The sequence below is a fragment of the Scyliorhinus canicula genome, chromosome 20 (assembly GCF_902713615.1).
Source record: "Scyliorhinus canicula chromosome 20, sScyCan1.1, whole genome shotgun sequence".
Lineage (NCBI taxonomy): Eukaryota > Metazoa > Chordata > Chondrichthyes > Carcharhiniformes > Scyliorhinidae > Scyliorhinus > Scyliorhinus canicula.
Genome location: NC_052165.1, coordinates 82,523,205 through 82,539,379, shown reverse-complemented (window position 1 = coordinate 82,539,379; position 16,175 = coordinate 82,523,205). Strand labels below are relative to the sequence as shown.

At 46.0% G+C, this 16,175-nt stretch overlaps 1 protein-coding gene across 6 annotated transcripts in view; it reads right to left on the bottom strand.

The window, feature by feature from the left end:
* ddx11 (DEAD/H (Asp-Glu-Ala-Asp/His) box helicase 11) overlaps positions 1-16,175 on the bottom strand; it is a 155,283-nt gene that overhangs the window by 41,096 nt on the left and 98,012 nt on the right. For 5 of the 6 annotated variants that reach the window (XM_038780636.1, XM_038780633.1, XM_038780635.1 and 2 more), the window contains exons 22-23: positions 4,987-5,055; positions 3,640-3,740 (exon numbers count right to left, since the gene is read on the bottom strand). In XM_038780636.1, the coding sequence (XP_038636564.1) occupies positions 3,640-3,740; positions 4,987-5,055 (170 nt within the window). Of the gene's footprint in view, positions 1-3,639; positions 3,741-4,986; positions 5,058-16,175 lie in introns of all 6 variants that reach the window. The other variant, XR_005458340.1, reaches the window with a different exon arrangement.

The following is a 16,175-nucleotide window of genomic DNA, read 5'->3' as shown; positions in this document are numbered from 1 at the left end:
ACCATGGATGACGGGTGGAATTGTGAGACTAGCTGAGATGAAAAAGGAAGCATACATAAGATCTAGGCGACTTAAAACTGATGAAGATTTGGAGGAATATCGGGAAAGTAGGACGAATCTCAAACGTGCAATAAAGAGGGCTAAAAGGGGTCATGAAATATCTTTGGCTAACAGGATTAAGGAAAATCCTTTTATTCGTATGTAAGGAGCAAGAGGGCAACTAGTGAAAGGATTGGCCCACTCAAAGACAAAAGAGGGAATTTATGCGTGGAGTCAGAGGAAATGGGTGAGATTCTTAATGAGTACTTTGCATCGGTATTCACCAAGGAGAGGGACATGAGGGATGTTGAGGCTAGAGATGGATGTTTAAATACTCTAGGTCAAGTCGGCATAAGGAAAGGGGAAGTTTTGGGTATTCGAAAAGGCATTAAGATGGACAAGTCCCCAGGTCCGGATGGGATCTATCCCAGGTTACTGAGGGAAGCGAGGGACAAAATAGCTGGACCCTTAACAGATATCTTTGCAGCATCCTTGAACACGGGTGAGGTCCCGGAGGACTGGAGAATTGCTAATGTTGTCCCTTTGTTTAAGAAGGGTAGCAGGAATAATCCAGGGAATTATAGACCTGTGAGTTTGACGTCAGTGGCAGGCAAACCGTTGGAGAAGATACTGAGGGATAGGATCTATTCACATTTGGAAGCAAATGGACTTATCAGTGATAGGCAGCATGGTTTTGTGCAGGGAAGGTCATGTCTTACAAACCTAATAGAATTATTTGAGGAAGTGACAAAGTTAATTGATGAGGGAAGGGCTGTAGATGTCATATACATGGACTTCAGTAAGGCGTTTGATAAAGGTTGAAGGTAAAAGTGAAGTCGTATGGGGTTCAGGGTGTACTAGCTAGATGGATAAAGAACTGGCTGGGCAACAGGAGACAGAGTGTAGTGGTGGAAGGGAGTGTCTCAAAATGGAGAAAGGTGACTAGTGGTGTTCCACAGGGATCCGTGCTCAGATCACTGTTGTCTGTGATTATACATAAATGATCTGGACGAACGTATAGGTGGTCTGATTAGCAAGTTTGCAGATGATACTAAGATTGGTGGAGTTGCAGATAGCGAGGAGGACTGTCGGAGAATATAGCAAAATATAGATATATTGGAGAGTTGGGCAGAGAAATGGCAGATGGAGTTCAATCCAGGAAAATGCGAGGTGATGCATTTTTAAAGATCGAATTCAAGAGCAGACTATACGGTCAATGGAAGAGTCCTGGGGAAAATTGATGTACAGAGAGATCTGGAAGTTCAGGTCCATTGTACCCTGAAGGTGGCAACACAGGTTGATAGAGTGGTCAAGAAGGCATACAGCAAGCTTGCCTTCATCAGACGGGGCATTGAGTATAAGAGTCGGCAGGTCATGTCACAGTTGTATAGGACTTTGGTTAGGCCACATTTGGAATACTACGTGCAGTTCTGGTCGCCACATTACCAAAAGGATGTGGATGCTTTAGAGAGGGTGCAGAGGAGGTTCACCAGGATGTTGCCTGGCATGGAGGGTGCTAGCTATGAAGAAAGGTTGAGTAGATTAGGATTGTTTTCGTTGGAAAGACGGAGGTTGATGGGGGGCCTGATTGAGGTCTACAAAATTATGAGTGGATAGCAGCAAGCTTTTTCCAAGAGTGGGGATGTCAATTACAAGGGGTCACGATTTCAAGGTAAGAGGGGGAAAGTTTAAGGGAGATGTGCGTGGAAAGTTTTTTACGCAGAGGGTGGTGGGTGCCTGGAACGCCTTGCCAGCGGAGTTGGTAGAGGCGGGCACGATAGCATCATTTAAGATGCATCTAGACAGATATATGAACGGGCGGGGAACAGAGGGAAGTAGATCCTTGGAAAATAGGCGACATGTTTAGATAAAGGATGTGGATCGGCGCAGGCTGGAAGGGCCGAAGGGCCTGCTCCTGTGCCGTAATTTTCTTTGTTCCCTCAAAGATACTTCGTGAACCAGATTAATTTTTATGACAACCGGCAATGGTTTCACATTCACTGTTACCAAGTCCGACTTTTAATTCAGGATTCATTTATTGAATTTAAAATTCCACCAGCTTGGATTTGGCCCCATGTCTCCAGGATATTAGCCTGGGCTCTGGATTGCTTGTTCAGTGACATTAGCACCATGCCCTCTTCCCAACAGGATGCCTTCATGAGGGCACACACACACTTCCACACCATGAGCTTTACTCTCAGCTTGGAAAAAGAGATTGAGAAAATGTGCCAAGAACCTGCTTACACCATGAGCCATTCTGCATTTTCCTTAATTGCCTTTCAGGGTCTTTTAATTTTTTTAAATTTTGCTGATCTATTCAAAAGAGGGTAAATAGAGACTGCTGGAACTCTCAGGATGTCATATGCAGTGCTGCATTCTGTAAATAAACCTAATATCAAGTAAAGGATTTGAGTCTATTTTAAAGGATTTGGCAACTACCAACCCCTTAGAACCTTAGTTGGAATATCGTGTTCAATTCTGGTCGCCATACCACCAGATGGATGTGGAGGATTTGGAGAAGGTACAAAAGAAATTTACCAGGATGTTGCCTGGCATGGAGGGCATTAGCTGGTATGGAGGGCATTAGCTATGCGGAGAGGTTGGATAAACTCGGTTTGTTCTCACTGGAACAACGGAGGTTGAAGGGCGACTTAATAGAAATCTACAAAATTATGAGGGGTAAGGACAGATGGATAGTCAGAAGTGTATGCCAAGGGTGGAGGGGTCAACTACTAGGTGACATAGGTTTAAGGTGCGAGGGGGAAAGTCTAGAGGAGATGTGGAAGGGAGTTTTAAAAAAAAATTACACAGAGGGTAGTGGGTGCCTGGAACTCGCTGCCGGATGAGGTGGTGGAAGCAGGTACGATAGTGACATTTAAGGGTCGCCCTGACAAACACATGAAAAGGATGGAACTAGAGGAATACGGACCATGGAAGTGTAGAAGGTTTTAGGTTAGATGGCAGTATGGTTGGCACAGGCTTGGAGGGCCGAAGGGCCTGTTCCTTTGCTGTACTTTTCTTTGTTTGTCCTTGATCAAATAGCTTCTTCAAACTTACTAAAACTTCGACATGTTTCATGGCCATGTTCCTATTTGCAGTGGGTAGGGTGAGCCTTTTTTGTTTTGGTATATGATACTGTGAGATTTGAAGCTGTGGCCCTCACCAGAGGTCAGGGAGCTTCGCCCATCATAAAAGGAATGCAACTTGCTGGTCACACAACAAGGGGTGCTCCCTGCTAATAAAAATACAACATGGTAACAGTGGCTCAAGCCTCAGCAGTCCTGTGTTGATTGTGACAGGAACAGTGGTCATAATCTCTTGACCAGTTCTCCAAGTCTTTCCCCCAGTCTCTGACTTACAATTCATATTCAGATACTCTAGATTGATGGAAATCCTACTAATCTATTAGCAGAGGGAGGGGGGAGAAAGAGAGTGGGGGGGGGGGGGGGGGGGGGGGGGTGGTGCAGGAGAGAGGAAGGAAAGAGAGCAATGGGGAGGAAGGAAAGAGAGCAAAATCCAATATTGTATCAGTAACATCTTTGATGTTTGGAGAAAAATCAAGCCTGGAAACTGTTGAGCAATCAGATTATTAATTCCTACCTGCCCAGGTCATCTGAGAAGTTGATGCCCTCGCTCATCTTTCCCCCAACCACAGAGAAGAGCAGACCCCCAGTGACCTCGCCTGCCGATTGGCTCGAATTCTGTAGGTCACCAGAAAATAAAGTAACTATTGCTGCCAAAGTTTTGAAAAATCAACCGTGAGATTCACTTTCCTCTCACGAACAACACGGATCAATAAACTTCTTCTCAGTCTCTGTTCGTATCCAATCATGTCAAAACTTGAAACCCTATCACCCCCAACACCTCTAACTATGACCGAGATGTTCCCCAAGAACCCACATTATTTTCCAGAAGGTGCTGACTCTCACTGAAATACAAATTGGCCCACTGGTACCTTGCCAAGGCTGTTCAACCATGACAGCAACACTGCCAACCCAGTCTTGTCCTCGGCCAACAGGAACTGATGGGTTGAAGTTAGGGGTGGCGCTCTAAGCTATTCCCCCTCCCTCTTGCAAAGAGCGTTTAAAAAAGAATAATTCTTTCATGGAGTATGGGCATCACCAGCATTTATTGACATCCTTAATGGCTGGAAGTACAGGGCAGCACGGTGGCCTAGTGGTTAGCACAACCGCCTCACGGCGCTGAGGTCCCAGGTTCGATCCCGGCTCTGGGTCACTGTCCGTGTGGAGTTTGCACATTCTCCCCGTGTCTGTGTGGGTTTCACCCGCACAACCCAAAAATGTACAGAGTAGGTGGATTGGCCACGCTAAATTGCCCCTTAATTGGAAAAAAATATTTGGGTAATCTAAATTTATTAAAAAAAAAAAAAATGGCTGGAAGTACAGTTGTAATATTCCCACTCCTTACGACTTTGCACATACCTCAGCCCCATGCCTGGTTTCGGTCACGATGACCCACGACCGGGTCAACACCACAAATGAAATGAAATGAAAATCCCTTATTGTCATGAGTAGGCTTCAAATGAAGTTACTGTGAAAAGCCCCTAGTCGCCACATTCCGCCGCCTGTCCAGGGAGGCTGGTACGGGAATCGAACCGTGCTGCTGGCCTGCTTGGTCTGCTTTAAAAGCCAGCGATTTAGCCGAGTGAGCTAAACCAGCCCCCACAGCCCAGCCCCAACACTCAACTTGCGAAAGTACAAGTTGATGCATGATGCTGATGGTCTGACCCGTCGTCTACTTTGTTCCGAATTACCTGAAGTGCAATAAATCCTATTCACGAGGTGATTTCAAACTTAGCAGCCTCCTCAGGCTGTTTTACCTCGCCCTCTGAAAGCATGTTACAGACAACATCGCAATCAAACTGAATTTGAGCTGTTTCTGAACAATGAAGACATTGACAGTTTGCAGGCACACCCTGCTACGTACCTGCACACACCTGGAGTACTCAGAGAGCACCTGCTCCACTTGATTGGCCTTTTTAGGCTCCTGGAAAATCTATTGCATCAAATAAAAGAAAGCAATTTAGAAATCCCAGAGACATGGTTAAAGGAGGGGCAGAACTGGCAGCTCAATATTACGAGGTATAGAATCTTCAGGTGAGATGGAGGGGTGTATAAGAGGAGGTGGAGTAGCAATATAATAATCAGAATAATCTTTATTAGTGTCACAAGTAGGCTTACATTAACTGCAATGAAGTTACTGTGAAAAGCCCCTAGTTGCCACACTCCGGCGCCTGTTTGTGTGCACAGAGAGAGAATTCAGAATGTCCAAATTCACCGAACAAGCAAGTCTTTCGGGACTTGTGGGAGGAAACCCACGCAGACCTGGAGAACATCCAAACTTGACACAGACAGTAACTCAAGTGGGAATCGAACCTGAGACCTTGGCGCTGTGAAGCAACAGTGCTAACCACTGTGCTACCATGCCACTCCCAAAATTGGGACTTAAAAACAAAAAAGGGGGCAATCATGTTGCTGGGAGTGTACTATAGGCCCCCAGTCATGGAGAGAAAGAAAAGCAGCTATGTAGACGGTAGCACGGTAGCATTGTGGATAGCACAATCGCTTCACAGCTCCAGGGTCCCAGGTTCAATTCCGGCTTGGGTCACTGTCTGTGCGGAGTCTGCACATCCTCCCCGTGTGTGCGTGGGTTTCCTCCGGGTGCTCCGGTTTCCTCCCACACACCAAAGATGTGCAGGTTAGGTGGATTGGCCATGATAAATTGCCCTTAGTGTCCAAAATTGCCCTTAGTGTTGGGTGGGGTTACTGGGTTATAGATATAGAGAAATACAGCACAGAACAGGCCCTTCGGCCCACGATGTTGCGCCAAACGTTTGTCCTAGGTTAATCATAGAATTTTGGACAATTTTTCATGGCCAATCCACCCAACCTGCACATCTTTGGACTGTGGGAGGAAACCGGAGTACCCGGAGGAAACCCACGCAGTCACGGGGAGGATGTGCAGACTCCACACAGACAGTGACCCAAGTCGAAATCGAACTTGGGACCCTGGAGCTGTGAAGCAATTGTGCTATCCACAATGCTACCATGCTGCCCTTAAGAAGTTAACCTACACTCCATTATTCTACCCTAATCCAAGTACCTATCCAATAGCCGCTTGAAGGTCCCTAACTTTTCCGACTCAACTACTACCACAGGCAGTGCATTCCATGCCCCCACTACTCTCTGGGTAAAGAACCTACCTCTGACATCCCCTCTATATCTTCCACCATTTATCTTAAATTTATGTCCCCTTGTAATGGTGTGTTCCACCCGGGGAAAAAGTCTCTGGCTGTCTACTCTATCTATTCCCCTGATCATCTTATAAACCTCTATCAAGTCGCCCCTCATCCTTCTCCGTTCTAATGAGAAAAGGCCTAGCACCCTCAACCTTTCCTCGTATGACCTACTCTCCATTCCAGGCAACATCCTGGTAAATCTCCTTTGCACCCTTTCCAAAGCTTCCACATCCTTCCTAAAATGAGGTGACCAGAACTGCACACAGTACTCCAAATGTGGCCTGACCAAGGTTTTGTACAGCTGCATCATCACCTCACGGCTCTTAAATTCAATCCCTCTAAGGGCAGCACGGTGGCCTACTGGTTAGCACAACCGCCTCACGGCGCTGAGGTCCCAGGTTCGATCCCGGCTCTGGGTCACTGTCCGTGTGGAGTTTGCACATTCTCCCTGTGTCTGCGTGGGTTTCGCCCCCACAACCCAAAAATGTGCAGAGTAGGTGGATTGGCCACACTAAAATTGCCCCTTAATAGAGAAAATAATTGGGTAATCTAAATTTATAAAGAAAAAAAAAAAAAATTCAATCCCTCTGCTAATGAACGCTGGCACACCATAGGCCTTCTTCACAGCTCTATCCACTTGAGTGGCAACTTTCAAAGAACTATGAACATAGACCCCAAGATCTCTCTGCTCCTCCACATTGCCAAGAACCCTACCATTAACCCTGTATTCCGCATTCAGATTTGTCCTTCCAAAATGGACAACCTCACACTTGTCAGGGTTAAACTCCATCTGCCACTTCTCAGCCCAGCTCTGCATTCTATCTATGTCTCTTTGAAGCCGACAACAGCCCTCCTCACTATCCACAACTCCACCAATCTTCGTATCATCTGCAAATTTACTGACCCACCCTTCAACTCCCTCATCCAAGTCGTTAATGAAAATCACAAACAGCAGAGGACCCAGAACTGATCCCTGCGGTACGCCACTGATAACTGGGCTCCAGGCTGAATATTTGCCATCCACCACCACTCTCTATCTTCTATCGGTTAGCCAGTTTGTTATCCAACTGGCCAAATTTCCCACTATCCCATGCCTCCTTACTTTCTGCATAAGCCTACCATGGGGAACCTTATCAAATGCCTTACTAAAATCCATGTACACTACATCCACTGCTTTACCTTCATCCACATGCTTGGTCACCTCCTCAAAGAATTCAATAAGACTTGTAAGGCAAGACCTACCCCTCACAAATCCGTGCTGACTATCCCTAATCAAGCAATGCCTTTCCAGATGCTCAGAAATCCTATCCCTCAGTACCCTTTTCATTACTTTGCCTACCACCGAAGTAAGACTAACTGGCCTGTAATTCCCAGGGTTATCCCTATTCCCTTTTTTGAACAGGGGCACGACATTCGCCACTCTCCAATCCTCTGGTACCACCCCTGTTGACAGCGAGGACGAAAAGATCATTGCCAACGGCTCTGCAATTTCATTTCTTGCTTCCCATAGAATCCTTGGATATATCCCGTCAGGCCCGGGGGACTTGTCTATCCTCAAGTTTTTCAAAACGCGCAACACATCTTCCTTCCTGACAAGTATCTCCTCAAGCTTATCAGTCTGCTTCACGCTGTCCTCTCCAACATTATGGCCCCTCTCGTTTGTAAATACTGAAGAAAAATACTTGTTCAAGACCTCTCCTATCTCTTCAGACTCAATACACAATCTCCCGCTACTGTCCTTAATCGGACCTACCCTCGCTCTAGTCATTCTCATATTTCTCACATATATGTAAAAGGCCTTGGGGTTTTCCTTGATCCTACCCGCCAAAGATTTTTCATGTCCTCTCTTAGCTCTCCTAATCCCTTTCTTCAGTTCCCTCCTGGCTATCTTGTATCCCTCCAGCGCCCTGTCTGAACCTTGTTTCTTCAGCCTTACATAAGTCTCCTTCTTCCTCTTAACAAGACATTCAACCTCTCTTGTCAACCATGGTTCCCTCACTCGACCATCTCTTCCCTGCCTGACAGGGACATACATATCAAAGACACGCAGTACCTGTTCCTTGAACAAGTTCCACATTTCACTTGTGTCCTTCCCTGACAGCCTATGTTCCCAATTTCTGCACTTCAATTCTTGTCTGACAGCATTGTATTTACCCTTCCCCCAATTATAAACCTTGCCCTGTTGCTCGCACCTATCCCTCTCCATTACTAAAGTGAAAGTCACAGAATTGTGGTCACTACCTCCAAAGTGCTCCCCCACTAACAAATCTATCACCTGCCCTGGTTCATTACCAAGTACTAAATCCAATATGGCCTCCCCTCTGGTCAGACAATCTACATACTGTGTTAGAAAAGCTTCCTGGACACACTGCACAAACACTACCCCATCCAAACTATTTGATCTAAAGAGTTTCCACTCAATGTTTGGGAAGTTGAAGTCGCCCATGACTACTACCCTGTGACTTCTGCACCTTTCCAAAATCTGTTTCCCAATCTGTTCCTCCACATCTCTGCTGCTATTGGGGGGCCTATAGAAAACTCCCAACAAGGTGACTGCTCCTTTCCTATTTCTAACTTCAACCCATATTACCTCAGTAGGCAGATCCCCCTCGAACTGCCTTTCTGCAGCTGTTATACTATCTCTAATTAACAATGCCACCTCCCCACCTCTTTTACCATCCTCCCTAATCTTGGTGAAACATCTATAACCAGGGACCTCCAACAACCATTTCTGCCCCTCTTCTATCCAAGTTTCCGTGATGGCCACCACATCGTAGTCCCAAGTACAGATCCATGCCTCAAGTTCACCCACCTTATTCCTGATGCTTCTTGCATTAAAGTATACACACTTCAACCCATCTCCTTGCCTGCAAGTACTCTCCTTTGTCATTGTTACCTTCCCCACTGCATCACTACGTGCTTTGGCGTCCTGACTATCGTCTACCTTAGTTGCTGGACTACAGATCCGGTTCCCATTCCCCTGCCAAATTAATTTAAACCCTCCCGAAGAGTACTAGAAAACCTGCCCCCCAGGATATTGGTGCCCCTCTGGTTCAGATGCAACCCGTCCTGCTTGCACAGGTCCCACCTTCCCCAGAATGCGCTCCAATTATCCAAATACCTGAAGCCCTCCCTCCTACACCATTCCTGCAGCCACGTGTTCAACTGCACTCTCTCCCTATTCCTAGCCTCGTTATCACGTGGCACCGGCAACAAACCAGAGATGACGACTCTGTCTGTCCTGGCCTTTAACTTCCAGCCTAACTCCCTAAACTTGTTTATTACCTCCACACCCTTTTTCCTACCTACATCGTTGGTACCAATGTGCACCACGACTTCTGGCTGCTCACCCTCCCCCTTCAGGATCCTGAAGACACGATCAGAGACATCCCTGGCCCTGGCACCCGGGAGGCAACATACCTTTCGGGAGTCTCGCTCGCGACCACAGAATCTCCTATCTATTCCCCTAACCATTGAATCTCCTATTACTATTGCTTTTCTATGCTCCCCCCTTCCCTTCTGATCCCCAGAGCCAGACTCGGTGCCAGAGACCTGGCCGCTGGGGCCTTCCCCCGGTAGGTCATCCCCCCCAACAGCATCCAAAACGGTATACTTGTTTTGAAGGTTATGGGGATAGGGTGGAGGTGTTGACCTTGGGTAGGGTGCTCTTTCCAAGAGCCGGTGCAGACTCGATGGGCTGAATGGCCTCCTTCTGCACTGTAAATTCTAGACAAATCTCAGAAAAGTGTAAAACTAAAAGGGTATATTATAATAGGGAATTTCAACTTCCTCAATATTATTGAAATTGGCAAAGTCTAGGGCGGCATGTGGTGCAGTGGTTAGCACTGGGACTACGGCGGCTGAGGATCTGGGTTCGATCCCGGTTCTGGTTCACTGTCCCTGTGGAGTTTGTGCATTCTCCCCGTGTCTGTGTGGGTTTCACCCCACAACCCAAAGATGTGCAGGTTAGGTGGATTTACATAGAACATAGAGAAATACAGCATAGAACAGGCCCTTCGGCCCACAATGTTGTGCCGAACTTTTGTCCTCGGTTAATCCTAGATCATAGAATTTTGGACACTAAGGGTAATTTAGCATGGCCAATCCACTCAACCTGCACATCTTTGGACTGTGGGAGGAAATCGAAGCATCCGGAGGAAAGGCACGCACACACGGGGAGGATGTGCAGACTCCACACAGACAGTGACCCAAGCCCAAATCAAACCTGGGACCCTGGAGCTGTGAAGCAATTGTGCTATCCACAATGCTACCGTGCGGCCCTTAAGAACAAATTAATCTACACTCCATTATTCTACCATAATCCATGTACCTATCCAATAGCCGCTTGAAGGTCCCTAACATTTCCGACTCAACTACTTCAACAGGCAGTGCATTACATGCCCCCACTACTCTCTGGGTAAAGAACCTACCTCTGACATCCCCCCTGTATCTTCCACCATTTACCTTAAAATTATGTCCCCTTGTAATGGTTTGTTCCACCCGGGGAAAAAGTCTCTGACTGTCTACTCTATCTATTCCCCTGATCATCATAAACCTCTATCAAGTCGCCCCTCATCCTTCTCCGTTCTAATGAGAAAAGGCCTAGCACCCTCAACCTTTCCTCGTAAGACCTACTCTCCATTACAGGCAACATCCTGGTAAATCTCCTTTGCACCTTTTCCAAAGCTTCTACATCCTTCCTAAAATAAGGTGACCAGAACTGCACACAGTAGTCCAAATGTGGCCTGACCAAGGTTTTGTACAGCTGCATCATCACCTCACGGCTCTTAAATTCAATCCCTCTGCTAATGAACGCAAGAACACCATAGGCCTTCTTCACAGCTCTATCCGCTTGCCGTACCAACTTGCCACTGGAAGACCAACATGCCGTATGCCTTCTTGACCACTTTATCCACATGCGTTGCCATGTTCAGTGATCGGTGGACATGTATGCCCAGATCTCTCTGCCTGTCAGCACTCACAAGAGTTCTACCATTTATTGTGTAATTCCTACATGCATTGGATGTTCCAAAGTGCATTACCTCACACTTGTCCGGATTAAACTCCATCTGCCATTTCTCCACCCAAGACTCCAACCAGTTTATATCCTGCTATATCCTCTGATAATCCTTTTCACTATCCGCAACTCCACCAATTTTTGTGTCGTCTGCAAACTTACTAATCAGACCAGCTATATTTTCTTCAAAATCGTTAATATACACCACAAACAACAAAGTCCCCAGAACTGATCCCTGTGGAATGCCGCTCGTCACAGCCTTCCATTCAGAAAAATGTCTTTCTACTGCTACCATTTGCCTTCTGTGACTGAGCCAGTTCTGTATCCATCTTGCCATCTCACCTCTGACAGGAGCGTGAGTAACAGGGTAGTTGTTATGGGGGACTTTAACTTTCCAAATATTGACTGGAAATACTATCGTTCGAGTACTATAGATGGGTCAGTTTTTGTGCAGTGTGTGCAGGAGGGTTTTCTGACACAGTATGTAGACAGGCCAACAAGGGGCGAGGCCACATTGGATTTGGAACTGGGTAATGAACCCGGCCAGGTGTTAGATTTAGATGTAGGTGAGCACTTTGGTGATAGTGATCACAACTCGGTTATGTTTACTTTAGCAATGGGCAGGGATAGGTATATACCGCAAGGCAAGAATTATAGCTGGGGGAAAGGCAATTATGATGCTATTCGGCAAGATTTAGGATGTATAGGATGGGGAAGGAAACTGCAGGGGATGGGAACAATCGAAATGTGGAGCTTTTTCAAGGAACAGCTACTGCATGTCCTTGATAAGTATGTACCTGTCAGGCAGGGAGGAAGTTGTCGAGCAAGGGAACCGTGGTTTACTAAGGAAGTTGAAGCACTTGTCAAGAGGAAGAAGAAGGCTTATGTTAGGATGAGACATGAAGGCTCAGTTAGGGCACTTGAGAGTTACAAGTTAGCCAGGAAGGACCTAAAGGGAGAGTTAAGAAGAGCGAGGAGAGGACACGAAAAGTCATTGGCGGATAGGATCAAGGAAAACCCTAAGGCTTTCTATAGGTATATCAGGAACAAAAGAATGACTAGAGTAAAATTAGGGACAATCAAGGATAGTAGTGGAAAGTTGTGTGTGGAATCAGAGGAGATAGGGGAAGTGTTAAATGGATATTTTTCATCAGTGTTTACACTGGAGAAAGACAATGTTGTCGAGGAGAATACTCAGGTTCAGTCGACCAGGCTAGATGGAATTGAGGTTCAAAAGGAGGAGGTGTTAGCAATTTTGGAAGATGTCAAAATAGATAAGTCCCCTGGGCCAGATGGGATTTATCCTAGGATTCTCTGGGAAGCCAGGGAGGAGAATGTAGAGCCTTTGTCCTTGATCTTTATGTTGTCTTTGTCGACAGGAATAGTGCCGGAAGACTGGAGGATAGCAAATGTTGTCCCCTTGTTCAAGAAGGGGAGTAGAGACAACACTGGTAATTATAGACCTGTGAGCCTTACTTCGGTTGTGGGTAAAATGTTGGAAAAGGTTATAAGAGATAGGGTTTATAATCATCTTGAAAAGAACATGTTGATTAGCGATAGTCAACACGGTTTTGTGAACGATAGGTCATGCCTCACAAACCTTATCGAGTTTTTTGAGAAGGTGACCAAACAGGTGGATGAGGGTAAAGCGGTTGATGCGGTGTATATGGATTTCAGTAAGGCGTTTGATAAGGTTCCCCACGGTAGGCTATTGCAGAAAATAAGGAAGTATGGGATTGAAGGTGATTTAGCGGTTTGGATCAGTAATTGGCTAGCTGAAAGACAGAGGGTGGTGGTTGATAGGAAATGTTCATCCTGGAGTTCAGTTACTAGTGGTGTACCGCAAGGATCTGTTTTGGGGCCACTGCTGTTTGTCATTTTATAAATGACCTGGAAGAGGGTGTAGAAGGATGGGTTAGTAAATTTGCAGATGACACGAAGGTCGGTGGAGTTGTGGATAGTGCTGAAAGATGTTATAGGATACAGAGGGACATAGATAAGCTGCAGAGCTGGGCTGAGAGGTGGCAGATGGAGTTTAATGCGGAAAAGTGTGAGGTGGTTCACTTTGGAAGGAGTAACAGGAATGCAGAGTACTGGGCTAATGGCAAGATTCTTGGTAGTTTAGATGAACAGAGAGATCTCGGCATCCAGGTACATAAATCCCTGAAAGTTGCCACCCAGGTTAATAGGGCTGTTAAGAAGGCATATGGTGTGCTAGCCTTTATCAGTAGGGGGATTGAGTTTCGGAGCCACAAGGTCATGCTGCAGCTGTACATAACTCTGGTGCGGCCGCTCCTGGAGTACTGCATGCAGTTCTGGTCACCACATTATAGGAAGGATGTGGAAGCTTTGGAAAGGGTTCAGAGGAGATTTACTAGGATGTTGCCTGGTATGGAGGGAAGGTCTTACGAGGAAAGCTTCAGGGACTTGAGGTTGTTTTCGTTAGAGAGGAGAAGGCTGAGAGGTGACTTAATAGAGACATATAAGATAGTCAGAGGGTTAGATAGGGTGGACAGTGAGAGTCTTTTTCCTCGGATGGTGATGACCAACACGAGGGGACATAGCTTTAAATTGAGGGGTAGTAGATATAGGACAGATGTCAGAGGCAGTTTCTTTACTCAGAGAGTAGTAGGGGTGTGGAACGCCCTGCCTGCAACAGTAGTAGACTCGCCAAATTTAAGGGCATTTAAGTGGTCACTGGATAGACATATAGATGAAAATGGAATAGTGTAGGTCAAATAAGCTTCAGATGGTTTCACGGGTCGGCGCAACATCGAGGGCCGAAGGGCCCGTACTGCGCTGTAATGTTCTATGTTCTAAAGAGTTTAATTTGGAAGGGGAAAATAGAATAAGAGAGCAAGCTTTCAGAAAACTGACTGCAACAGTTTCTATGGATATGTGAAGAGAAAAAGACTGATTGATATTTATTGTCACATGTACTGAAGTACAGTGAAAAGTATTTTTCTGCGGCCAAGCCTCATCACAGAATAGTACACAGCACGTACATAGTAGACAAAAGAATAATTGGGTGCATTGACAATGGTACATCAACAAATAGTGAAAACAAATGTCGGGCTCTTGCAGTTAGAATCAAGTGAATTCACAATGGCCAACAAAGAGATGGCAGACCAGTTGAACAATTAATAATAATAATCACAATGTCACAAGTAGGCTTCAATCAAGTTACTGTGAAAAGTCGCCATATTCCGGCACCTATTCGGGGAGGCCGGTACGGGAATTGAATCCGCGCTGCTGCCTTGTTCTGCATTACAAGCCAGCTGTTTAGCCCACTGTGCTAAACCAGCCACTGGTTTACTTTGGATCTGTCTTCACTGAGGAGGACACAAATAACCTTCCGGAAATGCCAGGAGACAGAGGGTCTAGTATGAAGGAGGAACTGATGGAAACCCTTTTTAGTCAGGAAATTGTATTGGGGAAATTGATGGGTTAAAACCCGATACGTCCCCAGGGCCTGATGCCCTGGGGCGGCTCTAGAAATAGTGGATGTATTGGTGATCATTTTCCAGCATTCTATAGAATTCTATAGAATATTTTCCAGCATTATATAGTGGCAGGCAGTGACTAGTGGGGTTCGCAGGGTTCAGACCGCTGGGACTCCAGATGTTCACAATATACATTAATGATTTGGACGAAGGAATTGAATGTAATATCTCTAAATTTGCAGATGACACTAAACTGGGTGACAGTATGTGCTGTGAGGAGGATGCAAAGTGGCTGCAGGGTGACTTGGACAGGCTGGCTGAGTGAGAAAATATTTGGCAAATGTAATATGATGTTGATAAATATGAGGGTATCCATTTTGGTGGCAAAAACAGGAAGGTAGATTATAATCTGAATGGTGGCGATTTAGAAAAAGGGGAAGTGCAACAAGACCTGGATATCATGGTGGAACAGTCACTGAAGGTTGGCATGCAGGTACAGCAGGGGGTGAGGAAAGCTAATGAAATGCTGGCCTTCATAGCGAGTGCGGATAGCAGGAGTAAGGATGTCTTGCTGCAGTTATACAGGGTCTTGGTGATGCCACACCTTGAGTATTGTGTCCAGTTTCCGTCTCCAAGTTTGAGGAAGGACATTCTTGTATAGGAGAGTGTCTCGCGAACGTTCACTAGACTAATTCATGGGATGGCAAGACTGACATAGGAGGAAGACTGGATCGACTGGGCTTCTACTGATTGGAGTTCAGAAGAATGAGAGGGGATCTCATAGAAACATATAAAATCCTGATGGGACTTGACAGGCTACATGCAGGAAGAATGTTCCCCATATTGGGGACATCCAGAACTGGGGTCACAGCCTAAGAATAAGGGATAAACCATTCAGGACTGAGAGGAAGAAGAACTTCTCTGAGTTGTAAACTTGTGGAATTATCTACCATAGAAAGATTTTGGGGCCAGTTTGTTGGATATATTCAAGAGGGAGCTGGATGTGGCCCTTGCGGCTAAAGGGATCAAGGTGTATGGAGAGAAAGTGGCAGTGGGATACTGACTTTGCATGGTCAGCCGTGATCATACTGAATTAATGGTGTTCAAAAGATTTATTAAAATATATAGATGGTGTTGAAAAGGCATCTTGACAAACATATGGATCGGGTGGGTATAGAGGGATATGGCACAAGGAAGTGCTGAGGGTTTTGGCAATGGTTGGTATCGTTGCCGGTGCAGGCTTGGAGGGCCAAAGGGCCTGTTCCTGTGCTGTATTGTTCTTTGAAAGGTGGTGCAGGTTTGAAGGGCCGAATGGCCTACTCCTGCACCCATTTTCTATGAAATAGTTGAGGCCAAAACATTGCCCCATTTCAGGAAGAATTTGGGTATCGCACTTAGGGCAAAGTGAATCAAAGGA